Genomic DNA, 23,160 nt, shown 5'->3' on the forward strand with positions numbered 1-23,160 from the left:
TACAGAGAATGCAGACAGGCTCACTCTCATAAAAATGAACAAAGCCTGGATTATCCCATACTTTTCCACACCACCATATGACAGCAGCACATAAACTATTTGTAATATTCAATATTTTAGTGAGGCCCGCCAGTTGTTGCATTTTAGGAGTCAATGGATGACCCTAATCATATTTTAGGTCTGGCCTTGCACTTTCTGCAAAGCGTTTATGACTGTAGTACATCAACTACTCTTTCAAAATATTTTCGTTCAAAATGTTGTTATGGATTCAATGACTCATCCATACAGTTTAACACAGTTATATCACGCTGCTGCAATGCAGGTAGAAGCTAGCTCCACTAGGTGACGATAGAGTGGAGAGAGGTCAAGCACACAGATGAAGCAGACCTGTGAAGTTACCACCAGGTGGCAGCAGAGATGTCAAACAAGCCGGGTCAAATCTTAGACTGTAGCGCTGTACCAAAGGAATAAGCAAATTCGGGGTCAGAGACAACCCATGGGATCAGTAACGGTCAGGAGCAGATATGCCAAAGACAAGAGACAAAAGCAGCTCAGGGTCAAAGCCGAGTTCAATTACCAAGTTGTCCAGACACAAAGGGCACACACCGAGTAGGGACAGGGAGCAGGGAATAACAGACACGGGTCGAGTCAGGAATAACAGCAGGACAAATCAGGATGTAAAAGAGTCAGCTACTCAGGCCGTATGCAGAACTATAACCGTCATCGCCTGCAAGAAGCAGCGACGATAAATAGCAATCCTGAACCCAGACTGAGGCTGAGAAAGGTTAACCTCTGACATGATAAGACCGGGAAAAAGGAAAGACAGGACTCAAATCCCAGTCTGGATCATGACAGGTTATTGTTGCATTACTGTGGTTTGTAAAACGTACAAAAATAATTCAGAATTAGATTACTCATCCATACATCATAATGTGCTCTATGTCACATTTTGGTGGTATATAACAGCAGAAAAAATGTTTGAAAATGTTGCTTGTTTCTTCACATTTCTTACCCATACTCTATTCCGTGATCTGGGATACATTTTTGTGATATACAAGACTCCAAAAAATATTTTACAAATTTTTTGGGGTTACATTTCTCACCCATAGAGTATTACATGTTTTTGGGTACATTTCGTTGGTATATGACCGTACAAAAACTTTTTCAAAATGTTATCGTTATTATATTGATCACCCATAGATTATTCTTTGGTCTGGTGTATATTTCCTTGGTATATAACCCTCAAATAAAACTTGTTCAAAATTGATCGGTATTATATTGCTCACCTATAGATTATCCCGTGGTCTGGAGTACATTTCGTTGTTATAAAAGCTTAAAAAAACTTGGTCAAAAATTTATCGGTATTATATTGCTAACCCATTAAGTATTACATCTTCTTGGGTACATTTAGTTGCTATATAAGACTCCAAAAACTTGTTCAACATTTTAGGCTGTGTGCATACTGTACATGCAGATTTGGTGTATTTTTGGCGAGTTTTTCTGGCGCGGATTTGTGACAAACCCTGAAGTAAAACTTGAAGAAAGCAAAGTGAATGAGAAACCTGAAGTGTCTTGCACATGTTGAGTATTTTTGACTTGCAGATTTGGTACAGAAAATAATCTGCAGCATGTAAATTCTCTGTGCATTTTTGTCCTGCATTTTTTACCACTGACTTCACTCAAATCAACCAAAAACACATTGCAAAAAATGTGCCGGAGATGAAGAAATGGTGCAGAAAATTTCCTTAATGTGTGCACATTCCGTGGTCTGGAGTACATTTCCTTGGTATATACCGTATATACTCGTGTATAAGCCGAGTTTTTCACCACTTTTTTTGTGCTGAAAACGCTCCCCCACGTCCAAATACATGAGTCATTTGTCCCAGATATACGGCGGGGGAGTGGCGGGTCACAGAGGCAGGAGCCGGCGGCTGCTGCTAGAGCCTGTGCCGCTGCTGTAGTAGCGCACAATGACAGCCACAGCCGTCGGCTTCCAGCACACATCATACTTACCTAACTGCGTGCCCCTGCTGCTGGCACTGCATCTTGTTTGTTACAGCGCCAGCCGCTCTTCCGGCTAAACGATCACGTGGCCCCGCTCATTAAGGTAATGAATATGCATGCCCCTTCACTCCCATAGGCGTGAAGTGCATATTCATTACCTTAATGAGCGGGGCCACGTGATCGCTCGGCAGGAAGAGCTGCTGGCACCGGCGGCTGGAAAGAGATGCAGTGCCAGCGAGGGTGCGCAGGCAGGTAAATAGGATTTTTTTTTTTATCAGTAATCATGCATAAAAGAATAGAGGATAAAGAGCCATACATACAAGGATAGGGAATAAGGAGCCATGCGTACCAGGACAGAGACAGGGGAGCCATGCATAAAATGACAGGGACGGGGGAGCCATGCATACCACGACAGGGATGAGGGGACAATGCATACCGGCTTATACTCGAATCAATAAGCTTATCCAGTTTTTCGTGGCAAAATTAGGTGCCTCAGCTTATACTCAGGTTGGCTTATACTCGAGTATATACGGTAACCCTCAAAAGTGCATAGCCTTTGAGTCTAGGAGTATCAATACATGACAATTTGAACAGAATGTGTATGAGGTCTAATAGAGGGTGTATCTGAGTCCCTCATTTTTGGCAGTTCTTGCTGCCTTTAGAAACTAAACTGAAATTTTCTATTCTTTAATTTAAAAAAAAAAAAAAAAATCTATGTTGGTTTACTGAAATTATTTTTTTTTTTTAATCCTTTTTAAAATTTGCCTTATATACAAGTCTTTATACTGGAAAAAAAATTTCTTAACATTTATTTCCCTGTAAAATGCAATTTCTCGTGGGTTTGGAATGTTTTATTGTCAGTCCTTAACCCCTTCACCCCCAAGGGTGGTTTGCACGTTCATGACCGGGCCAATTTTTACAATTCTGACCACTGTACCTTTATGAGGTCATAACTCTGGAACGCTTCCATGGATCCCGGTGATTCTGACATTGTTTTCTCATGACATATTGTACTTCATGTTAGTGGTAAAATGTCATTCAAATAACTTGCGTTTATTTGTGAGAAAAACGGAAATTTGGCAAAAATTTTGAAAATTTCGCAATTTTCCAACTTCGAATTTTTATGCCCTTAAATCACAGAGATACGGCACACAAAAAACTTGATAACTAACATTTCCCACATGTTTACTTTACATCAGCACAATTTTGGAACCAAAAATTTTTTTTGGTAGGAAGTTATAAGGGTTAAAAGTTGACCAGCGATTTCTCATTTTTACAACACCATTTTATTTTTAGGACCACATCACATTTGAAGCCACTTTGAGGGGTCTATATGATAGAAAATACCCAAAAGTGACACCATTCTAAAAACTGCACCCCTTAAAGTGCTCAAAACCACATTCAAGAAGTTTATTAACCCTTTAGGTGCGTCACAGGAATTTTTTTTAATATTTAAAAAAAAATGAACATCTAACTTTTTTTCATAAAAAAAATACTTCAGGTTCAATTTTTTTTATTTTACCAAGGGTAACAGGAGAAATTGGACTGCAAAAGTTATTGTGCAATTTGTCCTGAGTACGCAGATACCTGATATGTGGGGGGGAACCACTGTTTCGGTGCATGGCAGAGCTCAGAATGGAAGGAGCGCCGTTTGACTTTTTCAATGCAAAATTGGCTGGAATTCAGATTGGACGCCATGTCACGTTTGGAGAGTCCCTGATGTACCTAAACAGTGGAAACCCCCTACAAGTGACCCCATTTTGGAAACTAGACCCCCCAAGGAACTTATCTAGATATGTGGTGAGAACTTTGAACCCACAAGGGCTTTACAGAAGTTTATAACGTACAGCGGTACAATTAAAAAATCATATTTTTTCCACAAAAATGATCTTTTCACCCCAATTTTTATTTTCCCAAGGGTAACAGGACCCTAAAAGTTATTGTGCAATTTGTCCTGAGTACGCTGATACCCCACATGTGGGGGTAAACCACTATTTGGGCGCATGGCAGAGCTCGGAAGGGAAGCAGCGCCATTTGACGTTTTTGGCTGGAATTGAGATCGGACACCATGTCGTGTTTGGAAAACCCCTGATGTACCAAAACAGTGGAAACCCCCCACAAATGACACCATTTTGGAAACTAGACCCCCTAAGGAACTTATCTAGATGTGTGGTGAGAACTTTGAACCCCCATGGGCTTCACAGAAGTTTATAACATAAAGCCATACAATTAAAAAATCATATTTTTTCCACAAAAATGATCTTTTCACCCTCAATTCTTATTTTTCCAAGGGTAACAGGACCCTAAAAGTTATTGTGCAATTTGTCCTGAGTACGCTGATACCCCACATGTGGGGGTAAACCACTATTTGGGCGCATGGCAGAGCTCGGAAGAGAAGCAGCGCCATTTGACGTTTTTGGCTGGAATTGAGATCGGACACCATGTCGCGTTTGGAAAACTCCTGATGTACCAAAACAGTGGAAACCCCCCACAAATGACACCATTTTGGAAACTAGACCCTCCAAGGAACTTATCTAGATGTGTGGTGAGCACTTTGACCCCCCCAGTGCTTCACAGAAGTTTATAATGCCCGGGCGTGAAAATAAAAAATTCGTATTTTTTCCACAAACATGATCTTTTAGTCACCATTTTTTTATTTTCCCAAGGGTACCAGGAGAAATTGGACCCCAAAAGTTGTTGTCCAATTTGTCCTGAGTATGCTGATACCCCATATGTGGGAGAAAACTACTGTATGGGCACACGTCGGGGCTCGGAAGGGAAGTAGTGACGTTTTGGAATGCAGACTTTGATGGAATGGTCTGCGGGTGTCATGTTGCCTTTGGAGAGCCCCTAATGTACCTAAACAGTGGAAACCCCCCACAAATGACACCATTTTGTAAACTAGACCCCCCCAAGGAACTTATCTAGATGTGTGGTGAGCACTTTGAGCCCCCCAGTGCTTCACAGAAGTTTATAACGCCCGGGCGTGAAAATAAAAAATTTGTATTTTTTCCACAAACATGATCTTTTAGTCACCATTTTTTTTATTTTCCCAAGGGTACCAGCCAGGAGAAATTGGACCCCAAAAGTTGTTGTCCAATTTGTCCTGAGTATGCTGATACCCCAAATGTGGGAGAAAACTACTGTATGGGCACACGTTGGGGCTCGGAAGGGAAGTAGTGACGTTTTGGAATGCAGACTTTGAGGGAATGGTCTGCGGGTGTCATGTTGCCTTTGGAGAGCCCCTAATGTACCTAAACAGTGGAAACCCCCCACAAATGACCCCATTTTGAAAACTAGACCCACTAAGGAACTTATCTAGATGTGAGGTGAGCACTTTGAACCCCCAAGGGCTTCACAGAAGTTTATAATGCCAGGGCATGAAAATAAAAAAATCGTATTTTTTCCAGAAACATGATCAATTAGTCCCCAATTTTTTCATTTTCCCAAGGGTAACAGGAGAAATTGGACCCCCAAAAGTTGTTGTCCAATTTGGCCTGAGTACGCTGACACCCCATATGTGGGAGAAAACTACTGTATGGACACACGTCGGGGCTCGGAAGGGAAGCAGTGACGTTTTGGAATGCAGACTTTGATGGAATGGTCTGCGGGTGTCATGTGCGTTTGGAGAGCCCCTGATGTACCTAAACTATTGAAACTCCCCACAAGTGACCCCATTTTGGACACTAGACCCCCCACGGAACTTATCTAGATGTGTGGTGAGCACTTTGAACCCCCAAGTGCTTCACAGAAGTTTATAACACTCGGACGTGAAAATAAAAAACTCATGTTTTTCCACAAAAATGATATTTTTGCCCCCAATTTTTTATTTTCCTAAGGGTAACAGGAGAAATTGGACCCCAAAAATTGTTTTGCAATTTGTCCTGAGTAGGCTGATACCCTACATGTGGGGGTAAAACACTGTTTGGGCGCATGGCAGAGCTTGGAAGGGAAGGAGCACCATTTGACTTTTTCAACTCAGAATTGGCTGGAATTGAGATCAGACGCCATGTTGCATTTGGAGAGCCCCTGATGTGCCCAAACAGTGGAAACCCCCCAATTATAACTCCAACCCTAACCCCAACACACCCCTAACCCTAATCTGAGCCCTAACCCTAGCCCTAACCCTAGCGGAAAAATGGAAATAAATACATTTTTTTAATTTTATTATTTTTCCCTAACTAAGGGGGTGATAACGGGGGGTTTGATTTACTATTTATGGCGGTTTTTATATTTGGCAGCTGTCGCACGCTAAAAGATGCTTTTTATTGTAAAAATAGTTTTTGCATCACCACATATTGAGTGTGCGGAGCCGTGTGTGTACGAGGTCGGTGTATGGTGGGGAGCATTCATACCTCCCAACCGTCCCGGATCCAATGGGACAGTCCCAATTTTGAGAGTCTGCCCTGCTGTCCTGGACGGGAGCTTACTTTTCCCGCGGACACAGGAGTACACAGCGGAGCCCCGAGGAGCACTTTAAAACTCGCACGTGACGTTCCACCGGAAGTGACGTGCTGGAAGCTGACCGGAAATTAGATAATTTCGGGAAGAGATTGTGGCGCAACCATGGAGGCACTTCAGGGAATGCTTCAGATCCATCAGCGTGTCCTCCTCCGACAGCGTGATAGTCTTGGAATCGAGGATACCGACCATGTGAGCGGATCATGATATGTCCGGCATCGGGAGGCTCAGGTGGGCACTACAATGGGAGCTGGGCTGCTATAGAATCTTTATAGAATCTTTCTCTCTCTCTGTTCTTTTTTTTTCCCCTTTCTTTCTCTCTCTGTTCTTTCTTTCTCTCTGTTAGGCTGGTGGAACGCACCAAATAATAAAATGATAATGAGGTGCATACGCAGCCTGGGGTACACCGTGCAGCTAAGTAATGGCAGATACTATATGGCGGTATAATAAGTGAACGCACGCGGGTTAACGTCTCCTGGTGTGTACGAGGCGGACTCTGTTGCCTCACAGAGCCGCACTACCGCCAAATATAAATGCCGAAGCCTGTTAAGCTCACAGAGCTCTGCGAAGTGAGCGCTGGTGTAAAGTCACAGGACTGCCCCAAGATACAGGGTCGGAGTCTCTCTAGACTCACCAGGACTCAGCGCTGCAGTAGATGTGGTACTTATGTGCCTTGCGCTGGATGGCACAATATGGCGATACGTGAGGTGCTGACCTGGAAGCACTGTGGCCTAAAGCCTAGCCACTGGCAGGCGCTGACTCTAACCACTAGACCCTAACAACAGGCACAACCAAGGGTAGGGGTTTCAAATGAGTCAGTCACCAGATAAATGCCTCCATCATCATACACACCTTTAGCATAATAATTTATATTAGCGCATGGCCGAGCGGCCATGTGACTCTCTTATAACGGCGTCCTTCCGGGACCTTCCCAATAGTGGACCAATCAGAGCAGGAACGGGACCTGCGCATGTGACATTCGACCTCCAATGAGGTCGTCCCACGGGCATGCTCAGTAGGCAAATTACAGGACTTAGTCCCTGGAGGGTCTGCTTGCTGCTGACTCAAGCATGGTGTTACAGCAGAGCCAGAAGGAGCAACCAGACGCCTAGCATTAGCCTGAGCAAGACGCCTGGACCGACGTCTCTGCTGAGCAGGAGTCTCTGCTGAGCAGGAATCTCTGCGGCCGAAGAGGAATCGGAGACCGCAGAGAACATGGCTTGAGATTCCCCCTGTGCAGTGGGGGAAACTCGATGCCTAACACACTCTCTGTTCTTTCTTTCTCCTCTTTCTTTCCCCTTTCTTTCTCTCTCGCTCTGTTCTTTCTTTCCCCTCTCTTTCTCTCTCTCTGTTCTTTTTTCCCCTTTCTTTCTTTCTTTCTCTCTCTGTTCTTTATTTCCCCTTTCTTTCTCTGTTCTTTCTTTCGCTCTTTTCTTTCCCCTCTTTCTTTCTCTCTGCTCTTCCTCTCTCTTTTCTTTCACTCTCTGTTCTTTCTTTCTTCCCCTTTCTTTCTCTCTGTTCTTTCTTTCTGTTCTTCTCTCTCCATTCTTTCTTTATTTCCCCTCTTTCTTTCTCTATGTTTTGTTTCCTCTTTCTTTCTCTGTTCTTACTTTCTCTCTCTGTTCTTTCTTTCTCTCTTTTCTTTCTTTCTTTTCCTCAGTATGAGTCAGTGTGCTCATAATACCAGCCACTGTGCCCACAGTACCAGTCAGTGTGATCAGCAGTGCTAAATGGGTGCGATTACGGCATGGATATGGGTGTGAATAGTTGTGAAAAGGGTGTGGTCAGGGGCATGGCCTAAAATTTCCCGCCCGGCAGACTGGAACACGGGGGGGGGCAGAATGGGGCACGGGGGGCAGAATGGAGCACGGGGGGAAGAATGGAGCATGGGGGCAGGATGAAGACAGATGGTGCAGGATTAGAGACATGGGGCAGGATGGATACGATGGAGACAGATGGGGCAGGATCATGGGGCAGGATGGATATGACGGAGACAGGGCAGGATCATGGGACATAACATGGGGGCAGAATGGATACTCATGAGGGCAGGATGGAAGAACATACGGCTGGAGCCAGGAATTTGACATGCGGGAGCCAGGATATACCATAGGAGCTAATTAAAGGGAATCTGTCACCTATTTTTTGGTATATAAGCTGCGGCCACCGCCATCAGGTGCTTATCTACAGCATTCTGTAATGCTGTAGATAAGCCCCTGATGTAACCCAGGGACCCAGGGGCGGTCTGGGTCCGGAGGGTGTCACGGTCTGGTCCGGCGCCTCCCATCTTGTAGCGATGATGTCCTCTTCTTTGCTCTTCCGGCGCCTGCGCACTGCAGTACTCTGTTTTGCCCTCAACAGGGCAGAGCAGTGCGCCTGCGCCAGAGCCACGACGGGAAGCAGAGGACGTCATCGCTACAAGATGGGAGGCGCCAGACTGGATCACGACACCCTTCAGACCCGAACCGCCCCTGGGTGAGTATAATCTAACTCGTTTTTCTTCTCTTTCAGGTTACATCGGGGGCTTGTAGATAAGCCCCTGATGGTGGTGGCCGCAGCTTATATACCAAAAAATAGGTGACAGATTCCCTTTAAGGGATTATCTGTGTAGCAAGGTGGATATTAAAACTTAACCTTTATTAGGTAAAATTGTAAAAAGCCAAATTAGTCAAACAACAAAAACAAAGGGGTACCACAGTGAAGGAAGTGCCCTAACCAATGAACAGAAAAGGGGGGTTATTAAAAAAGTACTACTGGCCTCTCAAATCCTCAATATTAATCTGACCTGATAGCAAAATGACTGTGCAAGTGTTATAAAATACTATTTTATTTATTAAGCTTTGCTTATATAGCGCTATCTTATTCCGCGGGGCTTTACATACACTATCATAACTGTCCCCAATTGGGCTCAGAATGGAGTGTCATCAATGGAAAAAGTATTGGACAACTTCTTTAATTTTTTTTCCATTAAATCTATGTATACAGTGGCTTACAAAAGTATTCACCCCCACCCACTCCCCCTTTGGCTTTTTACCTATTTTGTTATGTTAAGACCTGGGTATAAATATTTTTGTAATCCGATTTGTGTGATGCATCAGCACTAGATATTCTAAGTTGGTGAAGTGAGAAAAATACAGGCATAAATTAAATTTATGGGATCAAATAACTAAAAATTGTCATGTGCATATGTATTCACCCCTTTTGCTATGAAGCCACTAAAAATTTCTGGTGCAAGCAATTACCTTCATAAGTCACATGTTTAATGACAGGAGATACAGGTATAACCATACTTACGTCTAATTCATTAATTGTAGTAAAATTGTCTTTTATCTTGTGATGCCAACATTTTTCCACTTTTTTTCTCGTTTCCAAACCATATACTTTTTCCCATTGTCCTGTCTCACTGTATATAGTCCTTGTGATTCCAAAACTTAAAACCCAACGCCAGTTTTCAGGCAGTGTATTCAGCCTTCCTTTCAGACAACTGCTGCAAAATCCAAGTCCCATCAGCGCAGGACCCATTCTTCATGTAGGGACACCCTATGAAATATTACATAACAGCCGTCATACAATATGTCACACTAAATACAAGTGATAGTGCAAGGCAATAAATTATATTTTTATTGATATTTTATTGAAACATACATTAATAGCACGGGGTACTCAAGACTTACATAATAGTCCATCTTTTACAGATGCAACAGTACCAAATATACCGTATTTATTTTTTAAATGGGAAAAGAGAGTAACATAAACTTTTATTTTTAGTTCCCATGGCTTGGAAAAGTTCCAGACTTGGAAGAAAATGTCGCTCTGTCATGATGGGTCAATAAACCACTATAATCTTTGGACCTTTGGAGTGTCGCCTTCATCTTTTTTGGATATAATGAAATTTGGCTTGCCTGGTAGGCTTTACACCAGCTAATAATATTTTGCTTTGCTATTGCTGCACCTATTTTTTACTAATTATATACACACATGCATACAAACATGCACAGTGATCAACAAAAATGAGTACACCCACTTTGTAAGATTTTAATCAATATCTCACTGAAAACAAAAACAATTTCCAAAATGTTGACAAGACTGAGTTTCATAGAACATTTTTTTAACCCCCAACATGAGAGTAATATAAGGACACTGCCACCATGTCTCACTGCAAGCACCATGAATATTTCTAAATTCATGGTGCCTACAGTGAAACAAGGTGGTGGCAGTGTCCTTATGTGGGGCTGCATGAGTGCTATTTGTGTTGGGGAGCTACATTTCATTGATCGTATCATCATGGAATTCAAAGATGTACTGCTATATAATGAAAGAGAAGATGCTACCACAAGTTCGTGCACTTTTCCAACACTACAATGATACAAAACACATTTGTTGCATTTCTGAAAAAGAGCAAGGTAAATGTGATTCAGTGGCCAAGTAGATCTCCTGATCTGAACTCAGCCAAAACACCTATGGGGAATTCTGAAGAGACAAGTTGAGTGTCACTCTCCATCAAACATCCAGGCTCTAAAACAGGTCGTTCTTGAAGAATGGAAAAAGATACATGTTGTAATATGTCGCCAACATTTTCATTCTATGGTGCTTTCTTTTAAAATCATAGATGACTGTCACAGACATGGTTTGTGGAACCACTGTGCCACTGACTGTGGAGAGCCAGGAGGGGCGTGACTAAGCGAACACCTGAATGTTCACTAGAGCCTCTGATGCTGAGGTTAGACTTGGCTCCCGATGAACGCCAGGTGGCACTCCAGTACAGACCAACAGACGTACAGCAACTGGACCCAGAGGACAGACTAGAAGAAGCTGCTGGCAGGGTTTGTATTAGAATGCAGACAGTTCGCACCTGAGTTCAACAGTGCAGCAGGCAGTGTTTGTATCAGAGTGCAGTAGGCAGGATCTGCAGTTGAGTGCAGCAGACAGGGACTGCATTAAAGTGCAGCAGGCAGGGTCAAAAATTAGAGTGCAGCAGGCAGTGTTTGTATCAGAGTGCAGTAGGCAGGATCTGCAGTTGAGTGCAGCAGACAGGGACTGCATTAAAGTGCAGCAGGCAGGGTCAAAAATTAGAGTGCAGCAGGCAGGGTCTGTATCAGAGTGCAGCAGGAAGGATCTGCATCAGAGTGCAGCAGGAAGGATCTGCATTAGAGTGCAGCGGGGACTGCTATGCAACTTTACACAACTTAGACTGCGAAACAGGAAGGATGCTCCGGTCGCCCAGTGGGGAGGAAGCAATATATAATGTCCCACAGCTATTGGCTGGGAAGGAAATAGCAAGTGCACGTGCTGAACCTTTAAGAGGGCGGGAGTGCACGCACGCGTGCCCTAAGGACATGGCTAGAGGACCAGCTGGAAGCATCCAGAGCATGGGGAAGGGAACTGACCGCAGTACGGGTGAGTGAAGAGACACGCCGGGGACCATGCCTGTCAGAGCAGGACTCCGGCATGGTGCTAAGGGCCTGGCACTTTCCCACGGTCCTGAGGTCACAGCAGTTCAGCCCGGCTGCGAGAATAGCTTCAGTGACTAGCGGTGATATCACTGATGCTGCGCTCCCTCACAGCCTGACTCGCGCTGAACTCTGGAGCGTGGGAAAATCAACTGGCATTTTCCCATGCTCAAGAGTTCATCGCAGTTCAGGCAGTGAGGTAGCGCAGCATCAGTGACATCACTGCTAGTCACTGAATCTGTGATGGCAGCATCTTATTCATTCACCAGTAGTTTGCAGCTGGGACAGTCACATCTTAGCGCTGTCCTGTGGTGGCTGAGAGCTGGTGTTGGTAGACGGGGGGGGGGGGGGCACTATCCATGGACCCTTCCTAGGCTATAAATATCATCTCTCAGCTGTCTGCATAGCTGTTGCTGGCTATAAATTAATAGCTATGAACCCGTTCTACACCCGGGTGGCAAGCATTTTTATTGGTATATGGTCTCCTATCCTGCTATGTGCTGCCACCCTCCTATCCTGGTAAGCATTGCACCCCTCATTCCTATCCTGGTATGCATGGTATCCTCCCCCCCAATCCTGTTATGCATGGCACCCCATTCTTCATCCTGGTAAGCATGGTCCCCTCACCCCCAATCCTGGTATGCATGGTCCTCTCACCCCCCAATCCTGGTATGCATGGTACTCCCTCATACCTATCCTGGTATGCATGGTCCCCTCACCCCCTATCCTGGTATGCATGGTACCCCTCATCCCCCAATCCTGGTATGCATGGTCCTCTCACCCCCCAATCCTGGTATGCATGGTACCCCCTCATCCCTATCCTGGTATGCATGGTCCCCTCACCCCCTATCCTGGTATGCATGGTACCCCTCATCCCCCAATCCTGTTATGCATGGTATCCCTCATCCCCCAATCCTGGTATGCATGGTCCTCTCACCCCCCTATCCTGGTATGCATGGTCACCTCACCCCCTATCCTGTTATGCATGGTACCCCTCATCCCCCAATCCTGGTATGCATGGTACTCCCTCATCCTTATCCTGGTATGTATGGTCCCCTCACCCCCTATCCTGGTATGCATGGTACCCCTCATCCCCCAATCCTGGTATGCATGGTCCTCTCACCCCCTATCCTGGTATGCATGGTACCCCTCATCCCCCAATCCTGGTATGCATGGTACCCCTCATCCCCCAATCCTGGTATGAATGGCCCTCTCACCCACCTATCATGGTATGCATGGTCCCCTCAACCCCTATCCTGGTATACATGGTACCCCTCATCCCCCAATCCTGGTATGCATGGTCCTCTCACCCCCCCAATCCTGGTATGCATGGTACCCCCTCATCCCTATCCTGGTATGCATGGTCCCCTTACCCCCTATCCTGGTATGCATGGTACCCCTCATCCCCCAATCCTGGTATGCATGGTACCCCTCATCCCCCAATCCTGGTATGCATGGTACCCCTCATCCCCAAATACTGGTATGCATGGTCCCCTCACCCCGCTATCCTGGTATGCATGGTTTCTCACCCTCCCATCCTGGTATGAATGGTACCCCTCATCCCCCAATACTGGTATGCATGGTACCCCTCACCCCCGCTATCCTGGTGTGCATGGTCTCCTCACCCCCCTATCCTGGTATGAATGGTACCCCTCACCCCCCAATCCTGGTATGCATGGCCCCCTCACCCTCCAATCCTGGTATGCATGGCCCCCTCACCCCCCCCAATCATGGTATGCATGGCCCCCTCACCCCCCAATCCTGGTATGCATGGTCCTCTCACCCCCCCTATCCTGGTATGCATGGTACCCCTCATCCCCCCATCCAGGCATGCATGGCCCCCTCACCCCCCAATCCTGGTATGCATGGCCCCCTCACCCCCTATCCTGGTATGCATGGTCCTCTCACCTCCCCTATCATGGTTTGCATGGTCCCCTCACTCCTATTAAAAGTACACAAAAAAAAACATTTATACTCACCCTTCTTTCCTGTGCTCCAGTGCTGTTCTGCTGGAGGCTGGGGCAGGAGTGCGGCCGGAATCGCGCATGCCCATAGCGCTGTCCGGCGCCATATTGCTGAAGACACACTGCAAGTGTGTCTTCAGTAAAATGGCGCCAGATCGCGCTATGCGCGTGCGCGATTCTGGCCCGGCGCCATATTGATGAAGACACACTGCAAGTGTGTCTTCAGTAAAATGGCGCCGGATCGCGCATGCGCAGCGCGATTCCGGCCGCACTCCAGCCCCGGTCTCCGGGCGAAGAGAAGCGCTGCGGCAACGCTCCTCCTGGTCAGGTAAGTATGTATGTATGGCGTCGGAAATGGCGGTATGCAGTGTGTGTACGGTACCGCCATCTCCGGCGCCATACACACTCCTCACCGCTGGCTGCCTCACTCTGTCTGGAGCCAGACTGCGCAGTCGCGTCGCGCTTGCACAGTCTATAAAGGCTTCGGACAGAGTGACGCTTACAGCGTTATATTACAGATAGGGGGACCCCACGCCATTTTTTTTCCATGAAATAATCATTTATTAAATACATGTCCATAATTTTGCACACACACTATACTAATTGTATTTGTCACTGACATGTATATATACAGTATATATACAGCTCTGGCCAAAATTAAGAGACTACCACATCAAAACCCTGTCATGGGCAACCCATTCTCCAGACCTGAACCTCATTGAAAACCTCTGGAATTTAATCAAGAAGATGATGGATGATGGAGGATGGAGGATGATGGATAGTCACAAGCCATTAAACAAAGAAGAACTGCTTAAATTTTTGCGCCAGAAACAGTGTGAAAGACTGGTGGAAAGCATGCCAAGACGTATGAAAGCTGTGACTAAAAGTCATGGTTATCAAAATATTGATTTCTGAACTCTTCCTGAGTTAAAACATTAGTATTGTTGTTTCTAAATGATTATGAACTTGTTTTCTTTGCATTATTTGTAGTTTGAAAACACTGGGATTTTTTTTTATTTTATTTTGACCATTTTTCCTTTTCAGAAAAAGGCCCATAGCCTCCCATAGCCATCCATCATGCCCCTGCTCTGCCGTCTGTGCCCCGCCTCCTTCTGTCTCCTATGGCGGCGCCTGCTCTGTGAGGCGATTACGCTTGCGTATTGTGGAGGCCCCAGATCCTGCCCCGCAGTGTGTGTGTTATGATGTATTCACACTGCGGGGCAGGATCTCCACAACACGCAAGCGTAATTGCCTGATGTCAGTTCACGGGCAGCGCACACTGCGCATGCCCGAGAACTGTTTTCACAGAGCAGGCTCCAGCATAGGAGACAGAAGGAGGCGGGCCACAGACGGCAGAGCTGGGGCCTGATGGATGGCTATGGGGCGGGGCACAGACGGCAGAGCAGGGGCCTGATGGACGGCTATGGGAGGCGGGGCCCAGACGGCAGCACAGGGGCATGATGGACGGCTATGGGAGGCGGGGCCCAGACACTATAGAGACATTTTTATCAGTGGGGAGGCGGCTGCTTTAGGACACACCAAACCTAAGGGACGCATTACAGGTATGAGGACCTATTTACAAAAGTTAATATTTCGGCGTTCTTGCGGGTCAGAAACAGAAGAGCCACCTTCACAGAATGCAGCCTAAGTGCTGCTGAAGGTGGCTCTTTTAGTTAAAAACGCCCGGGGGGGGGTGACAGGTTCCCTTTAAGCTGTACGTACATGCAGAAATGTATTTCAGCATTTCCTATTTGTATCATTTTTTTCTGTGAAATCATCAGGACATTTATATCATTCATGTGAGAGACACAGCAGTAATGCGCTAAAAGCATGCGACCTGTAAGAGTCTGAATAAGCCATGCACGCATCAGTTTTAAGTCAGTGAGACTCAGAACATTTCCCGTTCTGATCAGATTTTGCGTCTCAGCCTTGAGTCATTGAATGCAATGGACGGCCTTGTAAAACAGATGGATCTGGATAATCTTTGTCCCCAGTTTTCTACCTCAATTTCATCCATTTTCAGCTGATTTATTGTTAAGAGTCAATGGCTATAAAAACTTCCGCTAATCCGCCTGCTTCAGTGAATAAAATGGGATAGGAAAAAAAAACAATGTCTCTCAAATGGTTACATTCACACGGATGTATGAATCTAGACCAACAGAGCAGCTGATGATCAGCCAAGACATTCAGGAGAACAATGCTGGAGTCTTGCTGGATTATGAGCAAAAGACCCTCTAATATTGGGTAGTGAAAATCCATCATTTACATGATTATTCTAGACTCTGAGCTCTAGCGGACAATTGTATGGTAAATGGGATGTTTTTAAGAAAATCTTGTTCTCAAATTGTGTCACAGAGACATGCATTTTCTAGGACACTCATTTTCAGCTTTTGCTAGCCTGTTCTTAGATCTCAGAGGGGCAAGGAAACAATTCAAATGTACCACATCCAAGGGTTCCAATAAAATGAAAAAAACAAAGTAACTCCCTCAACAATGACAGTCAGTGCACCCAATGAGGTGCCAACCACAACAACCCTATTAAAATGCTCCCAGCAATATTACCCATAGATACAGTATTCTCAGTAAATATTTTCTTTGTTTGACATGAAGCGCCATAGCCTAAGGGTGTGGGTGAGCGCCAGAGCCTGAGGATTCGGGTGAGTGACAGAGCCTGAGGATGAGGAGGAGCGCCGGAGCCTGAGGATGCAGGTGAGTGCCGGCACCTAAAGATGTGGGTGAGTAGCAGAGCCTGAGGATGCGGGTGAACCCCAGAGTCTGAGGATGCGGGTGAGCGCCGGAGCCTGAGGATGCAGGAGAGTGCTGAAGTCTAAGGATGCGGAAGAGTGCCGGAGACTGAGGATGCAAGAGAGCGCCGGAGCTTGAGGATACGGATGAGTGCCGAAACTGGAGGACGCTGGTAACCACAACAGAGCCTGAGGACGCTGGTAAGCACGACGGAACCCAAGGACGAGGGTAAGCGCATGGAGCCTGAGGATGTCCATAAGTGTTTCTTTCCAGGATAATTCTGCATTGAACACTGCATTCTAATACACTACTCTAATATTGGTAAAAATAATGGATACCAAAAGGATAATACTATGGCATTCATCATATAAGGGCATAACTGTGAGGGGCAAAATTGGGTTTAAAGTGCCCAGGGAATAGTCACATTGTCCTAAGCCAGGGATGTAAAACTCAAATACACAGAGGGTCAAAATTAAAAGCTTGGACAAAGTTGTGGGCCAATCTTGATATTTATAGAAAAAAATGTCTAGAATTGAGGAAGTTTTTCCTTATCAAATATAACGATAAAATTTTTATATGGAAACAAACTTCAAGGGGTTGTACCATGAACAAAGTGCATTTTAATTATTAGATCGTAGAATAAAATATTGGAATAATATATGTTATGTAAGAGAAGTAATAAGCATATGGCCCAATGGCCTAATTTAACCCCTTTCCTACATTAGACGTACTATTCCGTCCATGTGACCTAAGTCCCAAGGAAGGAATAGTACGTCATAGCCATCATAGCTGATCGCGGCCGAGTGTCAGCTGATTATCACAGCTGACACCCAGCACTATGTGTCAGGGGTGGTCACGGACCGCCCCCGTCACACTGCGATCAAACATGATCACAGTGAACCGGAGGACCAGGGAAGCATCAGCAGGGAGGGGGCTCCCTCCGTGCTTCCCCAAGACCCCCATCACAGCTCGATGTGCAGCGCTGCTCTGGGGGCCTCCTTCCCTGCAGGTCCCCGGATCCAATATGGCGGCGGGGACCTTCGGGGGCCTGCAGGGAGGCATCTTTCTCAGTGCCTGCATAGCGCAGGCATGAGAAAGCCTCCAGCAGTGCCTGCAGATCGCCGATCTGACACACTGCTGTGCAAGGTGTCAGATCAGCGATCTGACATATTACAATCATGTCCCCCTGGGACAATGTAAAGTAAAAAAAAAAAAAAATTAAAAATAATTTATAAAAAAATCGCTAAATAAATTAAAAAGAAAAAAATTCCCTATTAAATTCATTTTTTGAAAAAAAAAAAAAATATATATATATATAAGTACACATACTTGGTATCGCCACGTCCGTAACGACCCGCCCTATAACACTGTCCCACTAGTTAACCCCTTTAGTGAACCCCTTAAAAAATTAAAATAAAAAACAAAGCAAAAAATAATGCTTTAGTTTATCATCATACTGCCGAACAAAAAGTGCAATAACGCGCGATCAAAAAGACGGATATAAATAACCATGGTACCGCTGAAAACGTCATCTTGTCCTGCAAAAAACAAGCTGCCATACAGCATCAGCAAACAAATAAAAAAGTTATAGCTCGCAGAATAAAGCAATGCAAAAATAATTATTTTTTATATAAAATTGTTTTTATTGTATAAAAGCGCCAAAACATAAAAAAAATATAAATGAGGTATCGCTGTAACCGTACTGACCTGAAGAATAAAACCGCTTTATCAATTTTACTGCACACGGAACGGTGTAAACGCACCCCCCAAAAGAAATTCATGAATTGCTGGTTTTTGTTCATTCTGCATCCCAAAAATCGGAATAAAAAGCGATCAAAAAATGTCTTGTGCCCGAAAACGGTACCAATAAAAACGTCAATTCGTCCTGCAAAAGAATAAGACCTCACATGACTCGGTGGGTCAAAATATGGAAAAATTATAGCTCTCAAAATGTGGTGATGCAAAAACTATTTTTTACAATAAAAAGCGTCTTTTAGCGTGTGACAGCTGCCAAACATAAAAACCCGCCATAAATAGTAAATCAAACCCCCCGTTATCACCCCCTTAGTTAGGGAAAAATAATAAAATTAAAAAAATGTATTTCCATTTTCCCATTAGGGTTAGGGCTAGGGCTAGGGTTAGGGCTAGAGTTAGGGCTAAGATTAGGGTTAGGGGTGTGTTGGGGTTAGGGTTGGAGTTAGAATTGGGGGGTTTCCACTGTTTTGGCACATCAGGGGCTTTCCAAACGCGACATGGCGTCCGATCTCAATTCCAGCCAAAAAAGTCAAATGGCGCTGCTTCCCTTCCGAGCTCTGCCAAGCGCCCAAATAGTGGTTTATCCCCACATGTGGGGTATCAGCGTACGCAGGACAAATTGCACAATAACTTTTGGGGGCCTGTTACCCTTGGAAAAATAAAAATTGGGGGTGAAAAGATCATTTTTGTGGAAAAAAAATGATTTTTTTAATTGTACGGCTGTACGTTATAAACTTCTGTGACGCCCTTGGGGGTTCAAAGTGCTCACCACATATCTAGATAAGTTCCTTGGGGGGTCTAGTTTCCAAAATGGGGTCACTTGTGGGGGGTTTCCACTGTTTAGGCACATCAGGAGCTCTCCCAACGTGACATGGCTTCCGATCTGAATTCCAGCCAATTTTGCAGTGAAAAAGTCAAACGGCGTTCCTTCCCTTCTGAGCTCTGCCGTGTGCGGTAACAGTGGTCCACCCCCACATATCAGGTATCAGCGTACTCAGGACAAATTGCACAATAACTTTTGCAGTCTAATTTCTCCTGTTACCGTTGGTAAAATAAAAAAATTGAACCTGAAGTAATTTTTTTTGTGAAAAAAAAATGTTCATTTTTTTAAACATTCAAAAAATTCCTGTGAAGCACCTGAAGGGTTAATAAACTTCTTGCATCTGGTTTTGTGCACCTTGAGGGGTGCAGTTTTAGAAGGGTGTCACTTTTGGGTATTTTCTATCATATAGACCCCTCAAAGTGACTTCAAATGTGATGTGGTCCATAAAAATAAAATGGTGCTGCAAAAATGAGAAATCGCTGGTCAACTTTTAACCCTTATAACTTCCTAACACAAAAAAATTTTGGTTCCCAAATTGTGCTGATGTAAAGTAAACATGTGGGAAATGTTATTAAGTTTTTTGTGTGCCATATCTCTGTGATTTAAGAGCATAAAAATTCAAAGTTGGAAAATTGCAAAAATTTCGCCAAATTTCTGTTTTTTCACAAATAAACGCAAGGTATATGAATGAAATTTTACAACTAACATGAAGTACAATATGTCACGGGAAAACAATATCAGAATCACCGGGATCCATGGAAGCGTTTCAGAGTTATTACCTCATAAAGGGACAGTGGTCAGAACTGTAAAAATTGGCCCGGGCATTAACATGCAAACCACCCTTGGGAGTAAAGGGGTTAAATATGTAATAGTAATGGATAAAAAACCCTGAATAATGCAAATAATAAAGGATGATGCCAACAAATGTAACTCCGAACACAGTATGATATCCCTGCAATGAATTGCTCCACAGTGCCCTGAACACGCATGTTATGATGACCCCACTGTACTCCTCCTCCCTCAATCCCAATGACAAAGAATGGTGACCCCATCAGTCTGATTCTCCAACTGTAATCCCCACACAGATACAAATAGTTTCCAAGGCGCCAGAGAGATGATTTTATTCATTTATTCATCCAAAATGCATCATAAAAGCAACGTTTCGGCTAACAAGCTGCCTTTTTCAAGCATAAACAAAATGGCAGATGAAGCTAATATACATGCAGTACACAGAGCCATTTTATATCTGGAAACCATTGGGCCACTCCTCCCACAGGTCCCTTCTTCCTCAGGTCCCTCCCATGTTACCATGGAGATTGTCTACTATTGAAAGACAGAGTTAAAAACATAATACAATTTAAAAACAACACAAAATCACATAGGGAAGTTAGAAGATTATCAGTGATGCGCAGCACCTTGTCATCTGGATACTACAGGGTGGGCCATGTATATGGATACACCCAAATAAAATGGGAATGGTTGGAGATATCAACTTCCTGTTTGTGGCACATTAGTATATGGGAGGGGGAAACTTCTCAAGATGGGTGGTGACCATGGCGGCCATTTTGAAGTCAGCCATTTTGGATCCAACATTATTTTTTTCAATGGGAAAAACAATGGTGTGATTGGTTTTAACGTAACTTTATTCTTTCATGAGTTATTCACAAGTTTCTCTTTGATTACAGCCATTGACATGTCGCAGAGGTTAACACATGAGGAGCGGATAAAAATTGTGTTGATGTCTGGTGAATGCAGTACCCGGGTCATTACAGCAGATTTCAATGCAAGACGCCCTACGCAAGAAAACTGTCACCATTCCCATTTTATTTATGTGTATCCATATAAATGGCCCACCCAAAAACGTTTGCCTCATCACTGAGCATAATGTTCTGTGTAAACTGAGGGTCCTGTTCCAATTTTTGCGAATTCAGCACGCCGATCTGGGTCACCAACCATTCCCATTTTATTTAGGTGTAACCATATAAATGGCCCACCCTGTATATTCATGATCATCTTTCTGTAGTATATTTGTCCCATAATTCAAAAGAGGAATGGGGAACACCACAATATGTCAGCACCATCTCTCTACTTAGGTGTAACTGCCTATGTCAGTGCATCAAAGATTGGTGCATCCAATTTGGGGTTGATAGCTCCTCCCAAACCAGCTGTATGCATGACTGGCGCTCTGATGAGGAAATCATGTCAACACATGGTGGGCGGCACCATCTTGGAGGAGGACTTTTTTTTTCTTCTCCAGCAAGATGGCGGCGCCTGCGCAACAGCAGCTATCGGATCTCTATACACACCGAAAGCTGCTACTGCGCAGGCGCTCCGGGAGCCATTTTCAAAATGACTTTTTTTTTCCCTCACTCAAGTAAATCTGCAAAAAGGATTAAGTGCACAGTAACCATGCGATTATGCCGCAGCGCAGGTGCCACACCGGTACCTGCCTGCAGGAGCATTTTTGGTCTCTTTCTTCAGTATCTGATGGTATCCATTATGTAAACTAGGGGGCAGGTCTGTGAGGGATCAGTGACCTGTCAGCAGTCTGCATTATGAATATCTAGTCAGAGCACCACATACATAAACCCCGCCTTAGGACACGAGCATATCATTAACCCAAAAATGAAAATAAAGATTAAGAAACAGCCACAAGACGGATTTCATCAACCAAGGTATCATTTTATTCAGTATAACGGCGCCAGTCTGACACTGTGTGTAGGTTACTGTGCACAATCCTGCTGACAGGTTCCCTTTAAGCGGTGGAAATATATTACAAAGTTTGATAACAAAAAAATAAATTGCACCATTTTCCGAGACCCATAGCGTCTCCATTTTTTGCGATCTCGGGTTGCGTGAGGGCTTATATTTTGCGCACCGAGCTGATGTTTTTAATGACACTATTTTGATGCAGATACGATCTTTTGATTGCCCGTTACTGCTTTTTAATGCAATGTTGCGGAGACCAAAAAAAGTAATTCTGGCATTTTGACTTTTTTTCTCATTACGCCGTTTAGCAATCAGGTTAATTCTTTTTTTATATTGATAGATTGGGCGATTCTGAATGCGGCGATACCAAATATGTGTATGTTTGATTTTTTTTTTATTTTGAATGGAGCGAATGGGGGTGATTTGAACTTTTATAATTTTGTATATTTTTAAAAACTTTTTTTTTACTTTTGGCATGCTTCGATAGTCTCCATGGGAGACTTGAAGCTGCCATAACACGATCAGCTCTGCTACATATAGGTGATGATCAAATCACCTGTTTGTAGAATTGCTGACTTGCTATGAGTGCCGACCACAGGGCAACGTTCATAGCATTCCGGCAGAGACAACCCATCGGTGACCCGCGATCACATGACAGGGGTACCGATGAGCGGATTTCCAGTGCACTGGCCGGAAGTGCGTGTTAAATGCCGCTGTCAGAGTTTGTGGGTGGATCGCGATTTCGCCTGCAGCTGTTCCGGGCACATGTCAGCTGTTCAAAACAGATGACATGTTCCGGGAAAGATGTGGGCTCACCCCTGGAGCCCACATCAAAGGGAGGGTGTTAGACATTGACGTTTTATTACGTCTGATGTCGGAAAGGGGTTAAACCTCCGAGTGACATAATTCAGATGAAACCACCGAGGGATCCATTCACTATAATGAGGAAATCCAGGAAAAACTCCAAGGCAAAGTGCCCACAAATTAGAATGATGGTATAAATAATAAAAAAATAACTTAAATCCAAACTATTAGTGCACTAATGGACAATGCGAGTGGACAAATCGGAAATTAGAATAATTAACAATGAAAAAGAAACCAAAGAGATGTCCAATATTCAAATTAAGCACTAGCACTTATTTATTTTTATGGCATATTGATTGTTTTGGCGATGGTACTGTACTTTGAGAATTACAATTATATTATATCTTAATCTTCATTGGCCACATTATATTTATGTGCAAAACATTTT

General features: G+C 44.3%; 1 protein-coding gene across 3 annotated transcripts in view; it reads right to left on the minus strand.

The window, feature by feature from the left end:
• LARS2 (leucyl-tRNA synthetase 2, mitochondrial) overlaps positions 1 to 23,160 on the minus strand; it is a 537,549-nt gene that overhangs the window by 258,887 nt on the left and 255,502 nt on the right. For all 3 annotated transcript variants that reach the window (XM_073550070.1, XM_073550069.1, XM_073550068.1), the window contains exon 2: positions 9,757 to 10,002. In XM_073550070.1, coding sequence (XP_073406171.1) covers positions 9,757 to 9,984 — 228 coding nt within the window. In that variant the 5' untranslated portion in view covers positions 9,985 to 10,002. The remainder of the gene's footprint in view (positions 1 to 9,756; positions 10,003 to 23,160) is intronic.

Source organism: Dendrobates tinctorius, unplaced genomic scaffold (genome assembly GCF_039654945.1).
Source record: "Dendrobates tinctorius isolate UK_male_01 unplaced genomic scaffold, ASM3965494v1 ptg000162l, whole genome shotgun sequence".
Lineage (NCBI taxonomy): Eukaryota > Metazoa > Chordata > Amphibia > Anura > Dendrobatidae > Dendrobates > Dendrobates tinctorius.